General features: G+C 46.8%; 4 protein-coding genes and 1 long non-coding RNA gene across 11 annotated transcripts in view; 1 reads left to right on the forward strand and 4 right to left on the reverse strand.

The window, feature by feature from the left end:
- LOC118722828 (ribonuclease 4-like) overlaps positions 1-10811 on the reverse strand; it is a 20802-nt gene extending 9991 nt beyond the window's left edge. The window contains exons 1-2 of the mRNA XM_036444851.2: positions 10799-10811; positions 7559-7566 (exon numbers count right to left, since the gene is read on the reverse strand). The gene's annotated coding sequence lies outside the window, so the exon portion shown is untranslated. The remainder of the gene's footprint in view (positions 1-7558; positions 7567-10798) is intronic.
- LOC118722825 (tRNA selenocysteine 1 associated protein 1) overlaps positions 1-13014 on the reverse strand; it is an 18056-nt gene extending 5042 nt beyond the window's left edge. Inside the window, exons 1-8 of one of the 5 annotated variants that reach the window (XM_036444839.2) lie at positions 12869-13013; positions 12029-12126; positions 7686-7785; positions 7015-7067; positions 4681-4812; positions 3626-3745; positions 309-468; positions 66-99 (exon numbers count right to left, since the gene is read on the reverse strand). In XM_036444839.2, coding sequence (XP_036300732.1) covers positions 66-99; positions 309-468; positions 3626-3745; positions 4681-4812; positions 7015-7067; positions 7686-7785; positions 12029-12126; positions 12869-12895 — 724 coding nt within the window. In that variant the 5' untranslated portion in view covers positions 12896-13013. Of the gene's footprint in view, positions 1-65; positions 100-308; positions 472-3625; positions 3746-4680; positions 4813-7014; positions 7068-7685; positions 7786-12028; positions 12127-12868 lie in introns of all 5 variants that reach the window. The other 4 variants (XM_036444838.2, XM_036444843.2, XM_036444842.2 and 1 more) reach the window with 4 other exon arrangements.
- LOC118722829 (ATP synthase F(0) complex subunit C2, mitochondrial-like) lies at positions 9255-19673 on the reverse strand. Its single transcript, XM_036444852.1, has 2 exons — positions 19667-19673; positions 9255-9757 (listed from the first exon to the last, which is right to left on the reverse strand). The coding sequence occupies exon 2, from the start codon at positions 9736-9738 to the stop codon at positions 9319-9321; it is 420 nt and encodes a 139-aa protein (XP_036300745.1). The 5' UTR covers positions 9739-9757; positions 19667-19673; the 3' UTR covers positions 9255-9318.
- On the forward strand, positions 13233-17203 carry LOC123652740. Its single transcript, XR_006742229.1, has 2 exons — positions 13233-13639; positions 17167-17203. It is a non-coding gene; the product is annotated as an uncharacterized LOC123652740 (long non-coding RNA).
- Positions 15122-23144, reverse strand: part of RCC1 (regulator of chromosome condensation 1) — a 16636-nt gene continuing 8613 nt past the window's right edge. For 2 of the 3 annotated variants that reach the window (XM_036444835.2, XM_036444836.2), the window contains 8 exons: positions 22615-22802; positions 22230-22409; positions 21250-21346; positions 21018-21140; positions 18844-18999; positions 18557-18676; positions 18078-18230; positions 15122-16947 (listed from right to left, as the gene is read on the reverse strand). In XM_036444835.2, the coding sequence (XP_036300728.1) occupies positions 16772-16947; positions 18078-18230; positions 18557-18676; positions 18844-18999; positions 21018-21140; positions 21250-21346; positions 22230-22409; positions 22615-22802 (1193 nt within the window). In that variant the 3' untranslated portion in view covers positions 15122-16771. The remainder of the gene's footprint in view (positions 16948-18077; positions 18231-18556; positions 18677-18843; positions 19000-21017; positions 21141-21249; positions 21347-22229; positions 22410-22614; positions 22803-23144) is intronic. The other variant, XM_036444837.2, reaches the window with a different exon arrangement.

Consider the following 23144-nt stretch of genomic DNA (forward strand, 5'->3'; position numbering starts at 1 on the left):
CCAGCCACAAAGCAATCACTTCATTATGGCTGACAGGGGGAATGAGTGATGGGCTCCTTTCTTACCTTCCAAAGCATCATCTCCAACTTCTTCATATGTCTGTCAAGAGACAGAGAGGCTGGGTGAGGATCCTGGCCATAACAAGGATGGCTTATTTTTAATAAGAGCAACTAGGTGGCTCCATCTCCCGCACCCCAACCCCAGCTTTTTTTTCCCCTGAAGCCCAAGCCCCCGTCCTTATCCATCCCATCCTGGAGAATGACCCATGTCTCTAAAGGGTGAGAGCAGACTTGCCAAATCATGGTTACCTGCATGGTGCTCTGGGTATAGCCGTACTGGGGGTAACTGTAGCTGTAGCTGCCTGTATTCTGGTCATAGCCCCACTGAGCATAGTAGTTCTGGTACTGCTGGTAATACTGGTTGTAGCTGTAACTGTACATCTGACTGTATTCCACGGGCTTCACACGACTACTGTGAAGAAAGAACCAAAAACAAACAAATGTGAGCAAACATTCCTGTGACACTAACTGAACAAGGACTTTTCTAAGCACTTTACACAGATTAACTTCATTTAACCCCCACAACAATCTCTTGCGAAAGTATACATTATTCCTATTTTACACATGAGGAAACTGAGGTACACAGAGGTTGCAATAATTTGACCGAGGCCACACAGCTAAGAGATTCAAGCCAGACAGTCTGGCTCCACGGCCCATGCTCTGAACATAGGAGTTTCCAATGATTACGTTCCTCTCTGTTACCAAACTTTGTCAGTACTGGCTTTCTCCTCCTCTCAAGATCTTGTGCGGTCTGCTTTTTACCACCCATAACGGCTCGGGTAAACATGGCTAAAGAATCTAGATCGAGGATGACCCAAAAAGCTTTCAAACTTCAAAATATCTAATCACCTCTTCCCCACAAAAGATTAAGAGAAGTGCTCCAGTGGCCTATTGTCATCCCTGTAGTCACAGCTGCCATTTACGGAGTAGGCACTCGAGCTGTGCCCATTACTTTTCATGGATGGTCTCCTGTTTTAGGTCCTGCACAATCCTATGACAGAGCGATTATGTATTATTCCCCTTACACAGATGAGACTACCGAGTCTGAAAACCATGCCCACAACTGGAGCCGAACGGAACTCCAAGGCCCACGCTAACGCCACACCATTGCACACAGCAGCTGGCCTACATCCTGCATTTGCCAGTCAGGGCGGAGGCCCAGGGTCAGCAGAAAGCTCTCTTACTCTGATTGTACAGCTGCCCCAGCTGCTAACCAAAGACAATGTCAAGTCTGCAAAGGACCCATTGCTCTCAAAAACATAAAGAAAGCACACGGGAGTAGGTTTCTGAAAAAGGCCTGAGGTGTGGCCAGCAGTCCCAGCTGACAGGAATGAAAGAACGTAACTGAAGACATGATAATGTTCCTCCAGAGTCACTGTACCCCATGGGCCTGAGTCTACCATGGGTGCACACCAATACGGCAGGAGGCAAAGGCTGGCTTATGAGGAAAATTACATAGTCACAAAGTGTGGGAGGTGGGACGTGGGACCTCCTCATGGTTGGCGCATTCTTTCTCAGAGTGAAACTGAAGAAGAAACCAAGTCATAAGCAGGAGTTGAGCCACCATAGAAATCCCCATCACAGGAACCACAAAATGCTCAAGTCTGAATGAGCTCTTCCCAAGTTCCTGGCAAGTTCAACAACTGCCGCCTGCGTGGGGAGCAGGACTCAGCCGGAGCAGTTTGAGACCACTCCTGACGGGGTGTCTCGATGATGTCAAACAGCATGGACTCCCTCTCCCCGCCCAGGGCCAGGCGAAAACTCCGTAGCTCCCTCCCATGGGTGCTGCCAGGGTCCACACCCTCCTGCAGGTTCCAGTTCCTGAAGTGCAGTCTCTCCACACTCACTCAGTCTTACAGGTGAGCTCTCAAAGGGAACTCTCATCTCCCTCAGTTCCTACTGCTTGAGGACCTCTCCCTAGAAACAGGCACTAAATACTGACAGCAACATTCAGTGAAGAACAGGATATAACAATACACCCTCTGCAGAAGGGACTTCGTCAGAATATACAATCAAAAGAATTACCTGCAGTTAAAAATATGATGATTAGGCAACTACTAGTATATGGAAAAGTGAATGTGTATACTGAGTAAACTAGGGGAAAAGAGCACTGTTACTGTGAAATGAACAAAGAAATAAATCTACAGTATGTAAACTGACTCACATGTAGTGTGTATATGTATATGTGTATGTCATGGATAGCTATGGAGGAGCCTGGAAACAAACTCAGAAATTATAATTAGTCATTTTAGGGTAATAAGGAAATTTCTTTCTTTTAAATAGCTTCTTTAATGTTTTTATATATACAATAGAGTTTAGAAAAAATAACACTTTGGGGGAGAAATCACTCAAGTTGATCTTCTCTGTATTAAAAATAGAACAAGCCATAAGGAACCTCCAAATCTTTTGCTGCTTTAAAAAAACAAATCATCATGCCCTAACCAGTTTGACTCAGTGGATAGAGCGTTGGCCTGCGGACTCAGGGGTCCCAGGTTCAATTCCGGTCAAGGGCACGTACCTTGGTTGCAGGCACATACCCAGTGGGAAGTGTGTAGGAGGCAGCTGGTTGATGTTTCTCTCCAATCGATGTTTCTAACTCTCTGTCCCTGTCCCTTCCTCTCTATAAAAAGTCAATAAAATATGTTAAAAAACACACAGACAAAAAAAAATAATAATAATAACATGATCATTTGGAAGTTCCACCCTAAAGAAGCAGCCAATCTCGTACTTTTGAAAGTTTCTCAGTCTTGGCATGACTGACTTTTGGCAGAGGGAGGAGAGCAGGTAAATGCTTGTTGTGGGGGTTGTCCTGCGCATCACTGGATGTTCAGAGCATCTATTCATTAGATGCCAGCAGTACCCTCTCTGAGTTGTAACAATTCAAGTTGCCTCCAGGTGTTGCCAATGGCCGCTGGGGGACAAAAATTGCCCCTTAATAGACAATTCCTGCTTTGGCCAAAGGATGGAAGATTCTATGCGGAAAAAGTTGTCTTACATCTGAGTGAGACACCTGCTTGGAGTTGTCTTTCTGCCTGGCATGGCAGGTACAACAGTGACGTATACCCTGGGCTATATTGTGCTCGGACCACTAATCCTCAGCCATTTCCACAGCATGGGCCAGCCACAGGTTTGTAGGTTTCATTGATATAAATAAGCTTAAAATTGGGTGTAAATTTTTCCTTCTGTTAAACTCTTTTTTTCTTTTTTCCCCCCCTTCTGTTCAATTCTTAATCTCTGGATCAATGTCTAACAGTGGCACTACTGGGCAAAGAGCAGGGGCGTTATGTAAGTGGTACCAAACTACTTCTCCAGCACTGCTATCAGCGATGTCTGATGTATCTGTCTTCCCAGTCATAGCTCTCCCCCAACCATAAGCTCCAGAGGATTATGCTCATTCATCTCCAACACCCAGCACACAGCCTGGTGAGCATCAGGCAATCCTTATTCGTGAGCAGAATGAATCTCTCTGAAGCCTCCCATCCGGCTGTGCTGACCAACAACAGGTGAGGCGCACCCAGGTGGGGCCGCCCAGAGGCCTCTCCCTTCCCCGTTGGTGTGGGACTCACGCTTTCGGGATCGCCACGCTCAGCCGCACTGGTTTAGACCCCAGTCCTACTGCTCCCTGGCACTCCGTCAGGGCTCGCTTCTGTTCCAGCTCATCTGTGAATTTCACAAAACCATAGCCCCTGCAGGAAGAACAACACACACGATATACAGGTCACAAGTGGGATGAAGGTACAGTCCAACGATGGAAAAGGGGCTGAAAGGGGTGGATAGAATCCATCAAACTATACGGCACCCATTGGGGAGGCGTGTCGCAGAGCAATGTGAGACTCAAGCACGGAGGATCCCGAGATCTAGAGGAATGCCCACTTTCAGTTCACTGTTCTCTCTCTACTTTCACTGATGAGTCTCCTTCCCTCCCAATCTACTAGGAATATTACGGTAACAGCAGTAGTAATAGTTTCTGCAGCGAATATTTGCTGAGTTTGTCTGTATGCACCAGGTCTTGGTAGTCATAAGCAGACAAGGTTCTTGATCTCCTGAACTCATATTCTCCAAGGGGGAATAGATGAACGATAGCTAATATCTAATGAACGCTCTCTCCCAGACACTGTGCTGAGCATATTTCCAGGATTATCTCACTGACAGTCCAACAATTTGATGTAGTATCCACATTTACTGGAGAGGGAACCAAAATCCAGAAATGTTTACCAATCTGCCCAAAGTCATAGTAGAAACAGGATTCAAATCCAAGTCTCTCAGACTCCGAAGAATGAGTGTTTTTTGAGGTTTTTCCACTTTTAAAGTAAAAATAATAAAATACAAACACCTATACAGCATTTCCTACTGCTTTAGTCACATTACATCATTTAACCCTTACATTGCCCCTGTGCGCAGACACCATGCATCAGTCCTGTTGCAGAGAGAGGAAATGGGCCAGAGGTTTGGTAACCTGTCTCCTTATGCCTGGCCGGTACTGGAGCCAGAATCCCAACCCTGGCAGTTTGGCTCCAGAACCTGGGCGCTAACTACCACGCGCATGACCGTTCTGGAACACCTGAACCTACGAGAAGAATGCTGACACCAACAGCGAGCACCGGTAACACGGAAGCCTTACTTGGACACGCCCGTCTGGTCCAAAACCACCTTGCCGCCCCGGCAGGAGGGGTAGACTTTGACGAAGAATTCATACAGCATGCCGTCATCCACGTCCGGGGTCAGGTCCCCCACAAAGAGCGAGTACTCAGGGCTGAGAGGAGAGAACAAGATTCAGAGACAAAGACCTTTGTTCTTTTTTTTTTTAATACTTAAAAAAAAATATATATTTTATTGATTTTTCACAGAGAGGAAGAGAGAGGGCTAGAGAGTTAGAAACATCGATGAGAGAGAATCATCGATCAGCTGCCTCTTGCACACACCCTATTGGGGATGTGCCCGCAACCAAGGCACATGCCCTTGCCCGGAATAGAACTCGGGACCTTTCAGTCCGCAGGCCGACGCTCTATCCACTGAGCCAAACCGGTCCCAGCTTTTTTTTTTTTTTTTTTTTTTTAATAAAAAAGCCCATTATGACTGAATTTTTAATATTTTATTGATTTTTTACAGAGAGAAAGGGAGAGAGATAGAGAGCTAGAAACGTCAATGAGAGAGAAACATCAACCAGCTGCCTCTTGCACATCCCTCCTAGGGATGTGCCCGCAACCAACGTACATGCCCTTGACTGGAATCGAACCTGGGACCTTTTAGTCCGCAAACCGATGCTCTACCACTGAGCCAAACCGGCTTCAGCAAGACCTTTGTTCTGACAACTTCCTTCGGCCCATTCTAGGTAAACCTTTCTGAGCCTTTTCAGGGCATGACACCCCTGGTGCGTCCTTAACCAGGTCCCAGTTTGTCCCACGTGGCAGTCCCGGGCAGAAGGAGTATGGAGGTAGTCCCTGCTCCACCCAAGTCCTCCATCCACCCACTGCACAAAGCCTGTCTGGCCTCAAGGATTACAGGAGTGCAGGTGGAGGCTGAGGTCAGAGGTACTCAAAATATAAAACTAGATGCTCTGCAGTCATTGCATTTTAAAAAATCCTTACCTGAGGATATGTTTCCATTGCTTTTAGATAAGAATGGAAGGAAGGTGTGGGGAGAGAAAGAGCCATCAATGTGAGACACACCCATTGGTTGCCTCCTGCACACACCCCAAGCAGGTGCGTGCCCTTGACCAGTAAGCGAACCCGAGGTCCTTCAGTGTGAGAACCAAACCAGCCAGGGTGTCACTGCATACTTTTAATTTAAATGGTGAAACAGAGAGAATGAGAACTGGATATCATCTACTGAACACCTTAAAGCCTAGCTCAATGCAATCTCCCAATTTTTAGAATAAGGGTCATCAAACTTTTTCTGTGGAAGACCGCTCTTTTTCCTTCTAAATAGTATTTTTTCACTTTTAACTTAGCCAACATCTTGACATGTCATGATTCTGCTACAACATGACTTATTAATGGATAAATCACACTTCCATTAATGAACGGATTGTAATTTAAACCACTTCCCTATTACTAGATTTGGTTTTTCCCCAATTTTGCCCACCAAACATAATATTTCAATGAATACCTTTGAGGATAATCTTACCCACACGATGAATAAATTCTGAGAAGCAGAATTATGGAGGTCAGTGGGTACAAATCTTTCTAACCATTCTGATACATTGTTTTAAAGTTTTCACATAGCAACCTGAAATGCCGAACCAAATTATACTGCTATGTGCCCGGCTGGTGTGGCTCAGCGGTTGAGCGTTGTAGACCCAGGAACCAAGAGGTCGCCAGCTCGATTCCCAGTCAGAGCACGTGCCCAGGTTGTGGGCTCCTTCCCCAGTGGGGGCTGTGCAGGAGGCAGCCAATCGACTTCCTCTCTCAACGATGTTTCAGTCTTTCTATCCCTCTCCCTCTCTCTAAAAAACAATTAAAAATATTAAAAATAATAATAATATTTCTATGCCAAAACCGGTTTGGCTCAGTGGTAGAGGGTCCCAGATTTGATTCCGGTCAAGGGCATGTGCCTTGGTTGCAGGCGCATCCCCGGTAGGGGGTGTGCAAGAGGCAGCTGGTCGATGTTTCTCTCTCGATGTTTCTGGCTCTCTATCCCTCTCCCTTCCTCTCTGTAAGAAAAATTAATAAAAAATATATTAAAAAAATAATAATATTTCTTCAACAGGTCAATTATTATGGAATAAAACCTCAACACTGTAGAATGGGGTGGAAGGCTAGAAAGAGACCAAAGAGAGAAGACACAGGCCTCAACATGAAGCATAACCTAAGGTGCCCTCCTTCAGGAAGGGGGCAAAGGGCAGCCAAACTCAACCCCACCCTCCTCTGGGTAGTGACCTGCACGGTGACACATCTTGTCTCTCTCTAGACATTCCCTGGGGCTTGAAGCTAGGTCGGGGCTACTCGGTACTTACCTGTTATCTGGCTGTTTCCCGTAAGTAGCATAGTTCAGTTTAAAACGTTTTGCCTGGAAATTTAAAAACAAACAAACTAAAACAGAGAAAGGTGTTTTAAGAGCCAAACAATATTTGAAAAGAACTGAAATAAATTACCTTGCCAAAACATCTCCCCCTCTCTAAGCCTCAGCTTTCTCCTGTATAAAGTGAGGGGGTTGCACGGATGACCGCTAGGGGCACTGCCAGCTCCATGGTTCTATGAGCCCCCGTGTGCCAGCTTGGTGCAGCTGGAAGCTAAGTAACTGTGGGAAGAGCAAAATGTAACTCTCTTGAAATGTGTCCTCACTACTGGCAGCCTGTTCTACTTTCTCACTCAGGCCAGAGGTCCAGTTTCAAGTCTTCCATGAAGAGAGGCAGAGGTGCAAGGTGGAAAGGGAATGGATTTCAGGGTCAACCAATCTTCTTTTTGCATCCTGGCATTGCCACTCGCTACCTGTTTTGCCTTTGGGCAAGCTTTATCGCACTTCCCTGAGCTTCAGTTTCCCAGGCTGTCACAGGTAACAATGCCTACTCTTCAGGGTTGTTACAGAATCAAATAAGATCATATAAATATATAGTAGGGATTCAATAAATGACGGTTACTGATAACAATAAAAATGGCAACATCATCATTATCTAAGTGTCCTTACAGGTGTGGCTCCTGGAAGGGGTTTCCCATTAATTTTATGCAAACACTTCTCGGCTGTGGCCAAATCTGCGAATTCTACAAAACAGTAACCAGCTGGAATCCTGGAAAGAAAGAAAACAGAGAGAATGGTTCAAGATGCTGTTCCCAGCCCTATCCGGTTTGGCTCAGTGGATATAGCGTCGGCCTGAGGACTGAAAGGTCCCAGGTTCGATTCCGCTCAAGGGCATGTGCCTTGGTTGCGGTTACATCCCCAGTAAGAGGTGTGCAGAAGGGAGCTGATGGATGTTTCTCTCTCAATGATGTTTCTAATTCTCTATCCCTCTCCGTAAAAAAATTAATAAAAAATTTTTAAAAAATATTTTAGGCTTTGTAGGCCATACTTATTGCATATTCTTTTTTATTTAATTTAACAACCCTTTAAGAGGATAAAAGTTGTTTTTAGATAGACTTCAGGCTGGATCTAGTTTCACTTAGCGATACTAAAGCTCCCACATAAAGTTACTTAATCAATCCCCGGTCGAAAGACACACAGGCTGTCTCCTCTTTTTGTTATTACAGATAATGCTGTGATCCACTAAGCCACACTGGCCAGAGCTTAAAACGTTTGTTTTTTTCTTCAATATGTTTTACTGATTTAAAAAATATATATATTTCATTGATTTTTTTACAGAGAGGAAGGGAGAAGGACAGAGTTAGAAACATCGATGAGAGAGAGTCATTATCAGCTGCCTCTTGCACACCCCCCACTAGGGATGCGCCTGCAACCAAGGTACATGCCCTTGACCGGAATCGAACCCGGGACCCTTCAGTCCGCAGGCTGATGCTCTATCCACTGAGCCAAACCGGTATCGGCTGTTTTACTGATTTTTAAAAATATATATTTTATTGATTTTTTTACAGAGAGGGAGAAGGTTAGAAAGTTAGAAACATCGATGAGAGGGAAACATCGATGAGCTGCCTCCTGCACATCTCCCACTGGGGATGTGCCCACAACCAAAGTACATGCCCTTCGGAATTGAACCCGGGACCCTTGAGTCCGCAGGCCGACGCTCTATCCATTGAGCCAAACCTGCCCTCTCTTCCTCTCTGTAAAAAAACAATAAAATATATTAAAGAGATTATAAAATATAAAAGTAAATGTAAATAAATATATATAACATAAAACTTACTTTTAAGTATATATTTTTGTGGTGTTAAGTACAATTTGTGCAACCACTGACTGCATTATTTTTTTATTTTTTATTCCTTATTAATACAGTATTTATTTGTCTTCCTTTTGTCAAACCCCGAGCAAACCACTTTCCCCAGGCTGCCTAGGGAGGTATAGGAAAAGGAACAGCCAAAACCGGTTTGGCTCAGTGGATAGAGTGTCAGCCTGCGGACTGAAAGCTCTCGGGTTAGATTACGGTCAAGGGCATGTACCTGGGTTGCGAGCACATCCCCAGTGGGGGGTGTGCAAGAGTCAGCTGATAGATGATTCTCTCTCATCGATGTTTCTAGCTCTCTATCCCTCTCTTTTCCTCTCTGTAAAATTCAATAAAATATATTAAAAAAAAAAAAAAAAAAAAGGAAAAGGAACATATAGGGCAGACAAGACACGGGAAAAAGAACTATGGGAGGTGGAGACAGCTCCTTCACATGGCGAAGAGGATGAGAAAGGCCATCATCAGGCAGAAGAGCCCCATGGCCTCTGAGAGGGCAGAGCCCAGAATGGCGTAGGAGAAGAGCTGTTGCTTTAGAGAAGGGTTCCTGGCATAACCAATGAGGCTCCCAAACACAGTCCCAATTCCAGCCCCAGAGCCTGCCACCCCTGCTGTGGCAGCCCCAGCCCTAATGAACTTGGCTGCTGTGTCGATGTTCCTTGAAATGGCACTGGTTTGGAAGCTGCAGCTAGAAATAAGCGAGGTCAGGGGATGTGGGGCTGCCAAGCTGCTGCGGCTCTCATCTGCCAAGGTCTCCGGTCTTTTCAGCACCACTGCAAACACTGACCGGCTCAGCTGAGAGGCGCTCCTGACCAAGGAGGGGGTGGAGATAAACTTGGTGCAGGCATACATTTTCAGGGGATGAAAGGAGCTGCTCCCAGTGCAGAGAAGACGGAGACTGACTGAATTATTTTTAAAGCACTATGTTCTATTGGATATTATTTTTCTTTGGGTCTTATCTTTTTGCCTTATATTCTCTGGTGTTGGTTTTTAAATTTACTTTTATTTTTTTCTCTTGTAAAGCCACTAAAAGTCTTTGCCAAATGAGGGAGGATATAAATGCAATGTGTCTGTAAGTACCACCATAAGAAACAGCAGAGTTTAGTAACCATGGGTAGAAGAGTAGTTCCAAATCCTATTTCAATAAAGATTAAAATGTGAGAATCTATGTCAATATTTTAAATGGTAGAAAGTATCACTGAATGAATTTTCCTACTAGGCGCTCATTATCTAGTGTTTTCTGTCTACAAGAGCAAGAAAAATAGTTAGGCCACCATGCTCAATAACCATCGACAACTTAATAAAGGAATCCTCTCATTTCCAACTAGAACCCTAAAGAAAACCAAGACACACACACCCCTAGCCCACCAAAGAGAAAAAAGTAACTGGGGGCACTAGCACACTATCGAAAACATTCTCTGCATTGTTTTGTTTACACAATTTATTGCCTCTTCCCCCATTAGGACGTAGTAAACTCCATGAGAGGAGGGACTGTGTCTGGCTTGTTTCATGGGAAGCTAGGACAGTAGTACAAAGTAGTGTCGCTATAAACGAGATTTTAAATGATAGCATTAAAGTTAAGGGCACTCGCAGAACTGAATTTGAGTCCTGACTTGTCATTTAATAATGGTGATTTTAAGTCAGTTATCAAGCTTCCCTAATAACAGTACTTCACTCAGAAATTTTTGTGATTTTAAATTATTAATTACCTAACAGATAAACTCTATTTATGTTTATATAATCTGCACATATGCCAGAAACTATTCTAAATGCTGAATGTGAATTAACTCATTTAATCTTCACCTTAATTCTATCATCTCCATTTTAAAAAAAAATATATTTTATTGATATTTTACAGAGAGGGAGAGGAGAGAGATAGAGAACTAGAAACATCGATGAGAGAGACATCGACCAGCCGCCTCCTGCACACCCCACACCAGGGATGTGCCTGCAACCAATGCACATGCCCCTGAAAGGAATCGAACCTGAGACCCCTCAGTCTGCAGACCGACGCTCTATCCACTGAGCCAAACCAGTTTTGGCTATCATCTCCATTTTTATAGTCAAAGTGAAGGAGACAGAGAGGTAAGGTAACTTACCAAAGGTCACACAGCAGACACAGCTTTCAAACAGACTGGGTCTGGAATGAATATGCTATGCTTCCTCTCAATTAAGGCCCGAATGCTAGCCTTTATAACATAATTAGAGGCCTGGTGCACAAAATTCATACACTGGAGGGGTTCCTCAGCCTGGCCTGTGCCCTCTCGCAGTCTGGGTGCTCAAGGGGTAGGAGGTGGGGGGCGGGGGATAATGCCTGACTAATGGCTCTTCGGACATCCTTAGCACTGGCGGAGGCGGGAGAGGCTCCCACACTACCCCTGTGCTCACCCTGAGAGTCTGGCTTCTGGCTGAGCAGTCCTCCCCCTGTGGGAGCGCACTGACCACCAAGGGGCAGCTCCTGCGTTGTGTGCCCCCTGCTGGTCAGTGTGGGTCATAATAACTGTTCGTTCTGCCATTTGATCTATTTGCATATTAGCCTTTTTTTTTTTTAAATGTGTTTTTTATTTCAGAGAAGAAGGGAAAGGGAGAGATAGATGGAAACATCAATGATGAGACAGAATCACTGATCGGCTGGCTCCTGTATATTCCTCCTCACCGGGATCAAGCCCTAAACTCAGGCATGTGCCCTTGATCGGATTCGAACCCGGGACCCTTCAGTCCACAGGCTGACACTCTATCCACTGAGCCTAACCGGGTGGGGCTAGCCTTTTATTATATAGGATAACTATAATTATGGTGAGAAGCCCAGACTTTCTGCGATGTTTATATTTACCCAAATGACGCTTGCCGCCTATTAAGGGAGAAGTAACTGAGCAGGCAGAAGGAAAGACCGTACCCAGCCGAGACCGGTTTGGCTCAATGGATGGAGCGTCGGCTTGGGGACTAAAGGGTCCCGGGTTCGATTCCGGTCAAGGGCATGTACCTTGGTTGCGGGCATATCCCCAGTAGGGGGTGTGCAAGAGGCAGCTGATCGATGACTCTCTCTCTCATCGATGTTTCTAACTCTCTCTCTCTCTCCCTTCCTCTCTGTACAAAAACAATAAAATATATTAAAAAAAAAGAAAAAGAAAAAAGACCGTACCCAGTGAGGCGGTTTCGGATAATTTTGACGCTCATCACGGTCTCCCCCATGGTGGCGAAGGCTCTGGAGATGAAGTTCTCGTCCATGTAGGGCTCCAGCTGCGTAAATGCAAGGGCAGAGCGACTCAGGCAGAGGCAGGCTCCGCACCCCGGCTCCAGAGCCCCCACCCCTCAGCTCCGGGCTGGGAACATGCTGTGTGTGTGTGTGTGTGTGTGTGTGTGTGGACAGGTTCTCACCTGCAGAGCGGGCTGAACTGCACTTCCTTCCCCTGCCATTAAACCGGCACCCTCGGGAGCCTCCCCCGTGGACTCAGAAACCCACCCCTGCAGCCTTAAACCCGGAGCGCTGCCGGGCCAGCGGCGGTTCCACTCCCCATCAGGAGCGTGTGCTTGGGCTGCGGGCTCCTTCCCGCCCTCCGCCCCCCACATGGCACCTGGGGAGGCAACCCACCGACTCCCGCAGATGCTTCCCTCTAGCTCTCCCCTCCCTTCCCTCCACTCTAAAAACCAATGGAAAAAATACCCCCCGATGAGGATTAACAACAATAAAAAGACGTTAAACAAACAAAACCAAAGAGCCCTCCAAAAGCCTCGGGGTCCCCCCTTCTCAGTCCCCAAAGCACCTCCCTTTCGCCTCCACGACTCGCGGCGAGGCCCCGGGCCTCCTCCCCCCGGACTCGGTCCCCTCCCCTGGATGCTGGCACCCGCTTCGGTGTCACCAGAACTCCCCTTCCTGTGCACTTCCATCGCTTTGGGGTCCGAGGACCCCGCCCCTTCAGGCCCTTCCTCCCGCTGACACTAAGGTTCCCCCTCGTGGGCCGCGGGAGCCGCCCGCACTCACGTCGCCCATCCACAGGCTGGCCGCCATGGCCCCGGTCGGGCCGGGCTCGGGCAGCGCCGCGCCGGCGCGAGTCCTCCGGCGGGACCGCCGCGGAGCATGCGCTGACGGCGCCTTGTGCGCACGCGCCTCAGCGCCGCGGGCAGCGCGGCCCGGGCGGCTTCGGGGTTTTCCGGAGACTCAGGGCGCCAGCTTCCGGGTTCCTTCGGGCCAATTCGGAGCCGAGTCCGCCGAGCGGGGCGGGGCGGACTTCACCCTGCGCAGGATGGTGGCTTGCTGGGGTAACAGGCTTTCTCGGGTTTCTTTCTCACTTTTATATATTTAAATATATAAATAACATTTATATACAACATTTATATAAACGTACAAATAACATTTCAAAAGTAACATACCCTCATTGTAGAAACTTGCACATACAAGTTTTAATATTTTATTGACTTCAGAGAGGAAGGTTGAGGGAGAAAGAAACATCAAAGATGAGAACCATCCATTGGCTGCCTCCCGCTCGGCCCCCACTGGGGATGGAGCCCGGAACCTAGACACGTGCCCTTGAACCGGAACCGAACCTGGGACCCTTTAATCCGCAGGAGGTCGCTCTATCCACTGAGCTAAACCAGCTAGGGCCGTGTTGTTTTTAAGGGTGAAATGTCCCCTGTGGGAGACTTGGACGATCCAGTTCCACTAACTGTGGACAAGCCACTGGTCTGCCCCAGCCACCCAGTTCCCAAGACGAGATTTTTGTTGAAGTTGGAATGGGATTCCTTCACCATTCTGGTGACTCACCCGAGGGGGCGTGAAAAGGAGTGTAAATTGGGGCAATCCTGTCATCTCAAACCACTCAATCCAGTCTTGTCACTTTGCTTTCTTGAATCCCACATCCACTACCCTAATCCAAACCGCCAGGAACTTTAACCTGCCCATGAAGGCCCTTGGTAAACAGATTTCGATGACTTTAATCTTGAGTTTAACAGTGCCCCAGCCATCGCCTCACTTAGTGCCCATTCCTCAGAACCCTCCGTAGGTGAGAGTTCTCAAATAGTGAAGTTCCTAACAAATGCTTCCGGATCCCTTTCTGGGACCCCCAACTAGGCTAATGAACCAAGAGTTGCCAAAATTGCCAAATTTCACTGCAATATTGATGTAGTGGTTGGTTTTTTGGCTATAGATTCAAACAAATGGAGCATCAATCCCAGCCCCTTCTCGATTATTGTGGCAAGTTATTGAACCTGAGGTGAATGTAGATAATAGCAGAGCTTACCTCACAGGGTGTTGGTGTTGTGAGGCCTTCAAATGATAACTTACAGCAATAAAGTATTTAGTATTGTTCACCAACCTGTGCTGTGCTCTTTGCTTATGGAAAAAACTTAAATACTCTCTCTATTGGGGCAATGATTTCCAAATCTTTTCCTTAGAATTTCCTTGCATATTTCTAAATAACATACTTATTCATTTATAGTTTCAGATATTTTAACAACTGCCATACACACACACACACACACTTCCCCATCTTAATTTTTGTGAAAGCAGTTATTGAACATTTACATTATTTATAGTTGAGCCACATGGGGTATTATGACATTTGTTTTGGGGTAACCAATCCAGGATGGAGGAAAATGAGGGAAGATAGAACTAAGCATTTGAAAAAGCCAATTAATTATTAATTCCCTAGAATAAGAAGTAGTACAACAGTCATACTAGAGAATACTTACAGAACACTTACTATGTGCCTGACAGTTCTGATATACATAAGGCACCAACAGAGGACTTTACAATTCTTATGTGCAACACAAGGAAAAGGACGGGAGTTCTGGGCTCAGGCTAATTTAGATTTAAGCCTACACTTACTTCACTTCAAGCAAGTCACTTGAACTCTCAGGGACTGTTTTCCCGAGAGACAGCAATTACTACTTCAAAGGCTGGTGTGAAGAGAGGATTAAACAAACTATTATTGCCTATAAAGCGCTCAGCCCATTTTAGGTCCCACTCCATAAGAGCTATCATTAAAGGCACGTCCAACCTGCTATATTGTCAAAAGGGAAAAACTCCAATAAATCTAATCCAATTGAAATTGGTGGTGGATGGGTATGAGGTGGATAGGGGAGAGGGTTTAGCAGACACATAAATGCTTCTTTACAAAGAAAATATAATCAAAGTGTGATTTTTTTTTCCTTCTAAGAATCCAATTTCTAATCAATATAGTGCCTGTATCAAAACTAAAAATTCAAAAGGGGGAAAAAATCACAGACTACATTTTAAGTTATTTTACATCATATTCATTTTTCCAAGAGTCACTGACATCCAAGGAAAATCCTCCTGGCCCTAATAAAACTTTGTTATACATATACAGACCTGCTGTATCAACAGTGTCCACTGTAGCCTTCTGCAATTATAGAAACGTCCTATAGCCCAATACCATAGGCACTAACTACACCTAATTATGGAGGACTTGAGATGTGGCTAGTGCAAAAAAGGAATTAATTTTTTTTTACGTTTTAATTGATTTAAATGTAAAATGCCACATGTAGCTAGTGACCATCCTATTAGATGGGCCAGCTCTATGATTTTGTTTGCTCAAATGCCTATGAAAATCTACATCAATATGAGTAAGTTGTCTTACGAGTTACTGTGCAGTTAATTATGTTTTATCAATTATATCAGCTGTTGAAAAAGATACAACAGCAAGCTTAGTAAAAGTATTTCTAGAGATGTACCATCTTGATTTGGGATTAGGATGTTGAAAGAACCATTCCATGTCTCCCATATTATGCAGCATAATTTTTTTTTTTTTAAATACAGTGATTCCTGAAACATAAATACCTAGGCAAAAATAAAATCTTTTTTGATTTGCATGGAAGTCACAGCTGACAGGCACACATCAGGACACCCTGACTTCACCTGAAGTCCTAGTCTTGACAGAGTCCACAGGTGCGGGTCTATCCTGTCCTTCCCAACACAGATGTTCCCTTAAAAAAGCAGGGAATGTGTAGAAAACAAGTGGCCTGTTTTATAAAACTCTAAATTTATTCAAAATGTTAAAAGACTTCACTCTCTTCTAAAATACTTTACATTAAAAAAAACACCACCTGCTTGCTGTTTTCTCAGACACGGTACACGCTTCTGCTTCCCTTTCTGGAAACCAGTCTCTGCCCACCCAACCCTCCCCCCGGCCCTCCCTTCACTCTCCATATTTATAAAACCCCCTTCGCCCCTGCTCACTTCCTGTCCAGATTTCAGGCCGGTGCGGCAGGCTGCAAGGGCAGTGCAGGACAATGCTTTGTGCTTCTGGGAGAAAGCTGATTGGCCTTTTTCTTGATCAAGTGGAGGATCACTATTTATTTGCCCCTTGGATACCTGTTCAGGGCCAAGTATTTGGCTTGGGCTTGCCCACAGCCAGTAGCCCTGCCCCTTTCCCAGTTCCCCCAGGCATAGGTGCATGACAGCTGGGTCCGACAACTGTGCCATCTGTCTGCCTGTGGATTGTGAACGACATTAAGAGTGGCACATGACTAGAGTAGGGCTCGATGGAGCCCCAACTTCTCAGGGTGTAGGAAACCAACCCCCAGGGGAGGAAGGTGTGGTTGGTTGTAGACAAAACCAAGGTCAGCCAGGACCATGGGAGGTAGGGATCAGGGGAAGGTCTAATCGCATAGTTCTGGGATGAGCAACAGTCCAACACAATCCACTCCCCTCTTCCATCCCGCCCTCTTCATCCTGTAGGTTACAGGATGATTCCGGAAAGGAGGGGAAAAAAGAGGAAAGTGATTCTGTTCTGTGGATGGAAAAAAAGGCAGGTGATGATGACAAAGTACTTGGGGTTGGGAAAGGCCAGTTGGAGTCTGAGTCATCACAGCTTCTGTGTTCCAGAAGGGAGGGGGCGGGGCCGGGAGCCAGGCCCTAGAAGCTTCATCAGCTCTGTTCCTTGTCCCTGACTAGTAAGACTGTGTGCTGGCCCCCGCTGGACACAGATAGAACCAGGCGGTTCTCCAGCTGTTTGCCTGTCATCTCCACGGGAATCCAGGCATCCTCCTCCTGTCCCGTGCCCAGCTGGTAGTTGGTGCCCATGCCCCAGGCAAACACACGACCTGCAAGAGAAAGAAACGGGGACAGCTATCTTCAGAATCCGCGGTGAGAGAAGCCTGGGACATAGGGTGAATTTAGCCCTGGCCTGTAGCAGCCTGGCAAGGTCCCAGCCTCTGGGAGTCCAGGGAAGCTGGGAAAAGCCAAGGAGAGGATGGTAAGAAGTTTTGTTATCCTGGGACCACAGTTTTTAACCACCGCCAATTACTTCTCCCTGTTCCTAGGCATGGCATTCAAGGCCCTCCGTGACTAGCCACTCCACAGATCCCCACACCACCCTCCACTCCCGGGCCAGCCACCCGAGACGGTTCTCGATGTTCCTGTGCCAGGATGCTCTCCTTTGCTTATCAGAAATCTTCAAAGTGTAGTACAAGCCCCACTTCCTCAGGAACTCTTCCCAGAGAGTCCCACATCCAGCACCTCCACCAGCCTGACTTCTCAAGGCCTCCATGGCTGTGAGCCTCGTCCACTCAGGCTTTGGTGACTGCTCACTTACACCCTCCGCTGCTATGCTTGCCAAACCCAACTACTAAACCTTCTTTTTCCTAATAAAATTCTAAGTATAACTCTCTGGACACTGGCACATACTAGGTTGTAAATAAAAAGATCACCATAGTGGGAAATGTAAAGAAAAGCCTAAATCAGGAGTCTGGAGACCTGAGTTCAAGTCTACTGTCTGGCCAGGTCTTGGTTATTTATCCCCTTTTGCTGTTGTTATTTTTTCCTCTACAGAACAATTTACCTTTATTAAAATAATTTGTTTATTCCCCTGGCCAGTGTTGTTCAGTTGAGAGAGTGTTAGCCCATCCACCAAAGGGTTATAGGTTCAATCCCCAGCCACAGTCATGGCACATGCAGGAGGCCAACCAATTGATGTGTTTCTCAAATCAATATTTCTCTCAGCCTCCCCTTCTGTCTTTCCACTCTTTCTCTATAAAAAAATAATAATTTTAAAAATTCATTTTAAGTTCATCAAAGTCAAAAGCTTTTGATAATCAGGAGAAAAACCATGTTTTCATAAATACAGCTCTGCATCTCAGCTCCATCTCATGGTGGACATCAGAGCCTGCTGGGTTATTTGATAGGAGTCACAACCCCCAGCCCAATCAGACTGAATGTGGGCAGCCCCACTTACCATCCTTGGTCACGGCATAGCCCACAGAGGCCCCACAAGCCACGGAGGAGACAGAGGGCAGCCTGGAGATGAGGGTGGGCATGCTCTTCTCCTCAGCACCCTCTCCGAGGCCCAGCCTCCCATACTCAGCCCGGCCCAGGCTGTAGGCTTTTCCTGTGGGAGGAGGGAGAGAGGTGAGGAGAAGCAGAGGGTGTGTTCCCGGTTGGCCAGGCGAGTTCCCATTTCCATGGGAGCTGGTCCCCATTCCCTGGGTGGTGAGGAGGTGGTTTTCGGTATCTCTTCCAGTTTTGGGGAGGCCTGGGAGAACCTCCACAGGCCCCCACTGAATTCATACTTGGCAGAGCACCAGGACTCTTCCTCTGGGGGTTAGGTGTAACCTCACAGACCCACATCTGGCCCAGGTTCCAAGAGCCATGGTCTCAGGAGTCAGGCCAGGCCTGTGCAGAGGGATGAGGGCATTCCTGGGCCCAAGGTCCTACCTTCCGAATCCATGCAGACTGTGTGGTGTTGGCCACCAGAGAAGCCCACCCAGGACTTGGTAGAGTTCTTGAAGGAGGTCAGGTTCTGGGGTACAAAGCAAGACTCTGTGCCTGAGGTTCCTGGAAGGCAAAGGCAGGAGAGAGTTGTTAGGGGTGGAAGTGTCCAAGGAGCTGTTCTTCATCCTCTCCCACACCAAGGCCATCCTACCCTCTACAGCATATGAATATTTTCACTTTACAGATGACAAAACTGACTCCGAGGGAGCCAGGATGGGATTGGGACTCACCAAGTTGGTGGTAGTTTGAAAGGCCAAAGCCATACACATGGCCCTCGACGGAGATGGCAAAGGTGAAGTAGGCGCCACAGAAGGCATCCTGGAATTTCACATGGCCCCGGGTCCCCCTGGATTTCAACAGCACACACTTGGGGACCAGGAGTCGTTCTGCAAGCAGAGAAGCAGCCAAGGTCAGTGGCAGACACACCAAGCCTCTCCTCTCTGCCCGGTGCTGGCTCCTCCCACATCACCAAAGCCCTCGAAGGGATGCTAAGCAGGGACTTTTCTCCCTAGTATGTGAGGCCGAGAGAGTAAAGAGCCTCACCCAGACTCCCACAGCCCTAAGAGGTAATATCTACATGGGATATTTACAGGTGCCATTCTTCTCTGGTGACTCACTTAACCTCACAACCCAATGAGGTGGGTGGGTTTAGAGATGAGAAAACTATGTCCAGGGTCCCATAGCCAGCAGGTGGTAGAACCAGGATTCAAAACCAGGATAGCCTGGCTCTAGAGTCAAAGTTCTTACTATCTATCTATCTATCTATCTATTCCATCATAGCTACTGGGCATTCAGCCATTCAGTCTATTTGCATATTCATCTGTGAGTGAATTTATTTATTGATTTGAAAGAGGGAGGGAGAGAAAACATTGATTTGTTGCTCCATTCATTTATGCAGTCATTGGTTGCCTCCTGTATGTGCCCTGACCAGGGATTGAACCCATAACCCTGGGGTATTGGGACAATCATCAAACAAACTGAGCTACTGGCCAAGGCTAGAGTCAATGTCCTTAACTATTAGGTCTAGTAATAATTAATGTCGTTTTCTAATACTTTTTTAAATCGAATTTAAACAACAAAATTTAATCAACAATATAGTTGCCGTTGTTTTCTACTACTTGTGCCCAACGCTCAGGAAGCATTTTAATCCCTCTGTTGTAAAATTCTTGTGATTTTGATGCAAAAAATTCGGTCAATGCATTTTTGAGGCATTCTTCATTATTAAATTTTTTTCCAAGAAGAAAGTTTTGCAAAGAACGAAACAAATGGTAATCGGAAGGGGCAATATCAGGAGAATATGCAGGTTGAGGGAGAACTTCCCATCCAACTGGCGCAGTTTTTCAGCAGTGATTCTTGCAGTATGCGGTCGTGCGTTATCGTGGTAAAGAATTACGCCCTTCTGATTAATCAGCACAGGTTCTTTTTCTCTTAAAGCTTGGGCTAACCTTTCCAATTGGGCACTATAGACTGCACTTGTAATGGTTTGGTTAGATGGTAAAAGTTCATAACGAAGAATTCCTTTAAAATTCCACCAAACACACAACATCACTTTTTTCGCATGCAAGTCAGGTTTTGACGTGGGCTGCGGAGCCTCATTTTTGTCCAACCATTGAGGCCGCCTTTTCAAATTAACATACAGCACCCATTCTTCATCTCCGGTAACAATTTGCTCTAAAAACAGCGAACGGTTTTGACGAGAGAGGAGCGAACTGCAAATTGTGACTCTTTGATTACGGTTGTTGTCGGTCAACTCATGAGGAACCCATTTTCCAAACTTTTGGACTTTGCCAAGTGCACGCAATTGATTGGAAATTGTTTTTTGTGAACAATTTAAAGTTGTCGCAAGCTCTTGTTGGGTAATTTGAGGATTTTGCACCAAAAGAGCTTGAAGAGCTTCTTGATCAAAATTGGACACACGGCCTCGACCACTCTTGTCATCTAACGAAAAAATTTCCCTCGCGAAATTTCTCAAACCAACGCTGGCATTTTCTGGCGCTAACTGCATCTTGACCAAGAGCACTACAGATGTTTTTTGCAGCCTCACTTGCTTTTCTTCCTAATTGGAACTCGTAAAGCATGCAGTGCCGAATATGCTCTTCATCCGCCATCTTCTTAGCCCTAGTTTTGCAACAAAAACCAAACCAAACACAAACTTTTTCAAGCAAAACTTGTTAATTGCACTTCACACGTTCTGTAGATACCACGTGTTTGAAGGTTATGTCAATACAAGTCAACGCCAAGCAAGATTTTAAACGAATGTTTTAAAACGACATTAATTATTACTAGACCCTACCACTGCAAATCTACCTGATGTAAGCCTACACACAGAGAATCCCTCCTGCCTGTGACCTTCATCAGGGGTTGTATGCCGAGTTGCCCTGCCAGAGGGACCTAGCCCACCTACCAAGGCCCTGCCGGCCACCACGATTGGCAAATAATTCAGGGACACGGCCCAGCTGACCCTGCTCCCCGCAGCCCAAAGTGTAGAGGTCACCATCAAGTGTCAGCATCACCAAGTGGTCATTTCCTGAGGGCGAGAGGAAGGCAAGAGATGCAGGACTTGTAGAACCCAAGGCTTGGGCAACACCAGAATGAGGTTCTCCAACTCTGCCCAGAGCAAGTAACGCCAGACTCACCCGAGGCCACCTTCACCACAGGCTCACTCAGCTGCACTTGCACAGGCACCATGCTCTTCTTCATGGGCTCCAGGAGCCCAATCACACCATTATTGTCCTAGGAGGGGCAAAGCACTATCAGCCAGTCCTGCATGGCCCATAGCGGCCAGATCAACCATAGAGCTGTCTGGTAAGGGGCACTGGCGCCAGGTGGGGATGGAGAGGCGGACAGCAATGAGGCCACATAGTGAGATTCTCACGAATGAATCACACATGGTCTGGTATCGGAGTACCCTGGCCGGGTCTGGCTTAGCCAGAGGTCATCGGCCTTTTGGGCTTCACGGACACCAGTGTTCTGCGGACCACTGGTTGGTGATTGCTGCTCCAAATGCTCGCTTAAACTGTCGGACCTCATGGACCACTGGTTGGCAACCACTGGCTTATGGATAGAGCTTCAGCCTTCGTACCAAAAGGTCTTGGGCATGATTCTGGTCAAGATCACATGCTTGGGTTGGGGGCTCGATCCCCAGAAGGGGGTGGGAAGGAGGCTGCCAATCAATGATTCTCTCTCATCATTGTTGTTTCTATTTCTCTCTCCCTCTCCCTGCCTCTCAGAAGTCAATAAAAATATATTAAAAATTAATATAAAAATCCAATATTCCTGAGAAGCGTGGAAGACAGCTAGGAAGGGAGAAGGAGAGGTTGAAGGTAGCAAGATGAGTGCGAACAACAGGCTTTCTGGATCAGTCTCAGCTAAAGACCTCCTTGACCACCCACGTCTTTCCTAAGACACACTTCACATCCGATTCTAGGCAGCAGCCAAAGGAGTGGACAGGCCTGAATAAAGAAGCCAGAGACCTGGCTGGTCTGGGCCCAAGCTCTACTTCTAGACCTTGACTTCCTCGCCAGTAAGTAGAATAGGGGCATGGAGATAGGTTATCCTTGGGGCCCCACCAGTTAATTCTGTCCACCAGCCCATGCAGTCTCCCAGCCCATCTCACCCGGAAGGAGCCCCAAAGGAAGACTCGGCCGTCCTCGGTGAGCGCTGCTGTGTGACTGTCTCCTGCGGACACTTGCACCACTTTCTCTTGCAGTTCCACTTTCCCAGGCACCATCTCAGAGCCCTCCACTGATGTGTCCCTTCCCAGAGCACCCTCATCGTTGCAGCCAAAGGAGTAGACCTGTCCAGAATGCCCCCATTAGTGCGAGATCTGGCCTTCCAGCCCATTCTTGTTCAGACCACCCCTTTCAGCCCATTCTTGTTCAGACCACCCCATGCAGCTAGCCAGCTCCATCTCCATAGGAAGGGAAATGTACGGCTTAAAGCTCCTTCTCCAAGCCCCCTCCCCAACAGACCCTCCATCCCACGCCACGCCCCCAACCTACCTGGCCACTTTTGCTTAGGCACACGGTGTGCATGCCCCCAGCCTCAGCCTGAACAATGTCTTCCGGAATGGTTACTACAGCTGGCTTCTTCCTCTCCATCACATTCTCGCCCAGCCCCAGCTGGCCCACATCACCCTGGCCCAGTGTCAGCACCAAGCCCGGCTCTGTGCGGTGGGACCTATGTGAGACTGAAGAGTGAAGAAGACAGCCGAGTGTGTAGGATGATGGGAGAGAGGAGAGGTCACTGCATGGGCTCTGGGTTCAATCCCATGCTCTGCCACAGACCTTAGTATGACCCTCTGAGCCTAAGCTTCCTCATTTGTGAAATGGGGATATCAGAAGTCCCTATCTCATAGGGTTTGTGTAAAGGTTAAAAACTGAGCACATTAATCTGAAAGGAAGGAAATAGAAACAAGGGGACACTCAATACTGTGAAATGAATCTTGGTGGGAACAGTGAGCACCTCAGATAGTTTTCCTGATTAGCTGTAAGTTCTGGATAAGGCGCCATGGTGCCGAAGGTGAGGGCTC

The sequence above is a fragment of the Pipistrellus kuhlii genome, unplaced genomic scaffold (assembly GCF_014108245.1).
Source record: "Pipistrellus kuhlii isolate mPipKuh1 unplaced genomic scaffold, mPipKuh1.p scaffold_m20_p_2, whole genome shotgun sequence".
In the NCBI taxonomy this organism is placed as follows: Eukaryota; Metazoa; Chordata; class Mammalia; order Chiroptera; family Vespertilionidae; genus Pipistrellus; species Pipistrellus kuhlii.

Bases quoted from the DNA above. Each gene is read 5' to 3' on its own strand.
- LOC118722829 (XM_036444852.1), bottom strand. From the start codon at position 9,738: ATGTATGCCTGCACCAAGTTTATCTCCACCCCCTCCTTGGTCAGGAGC.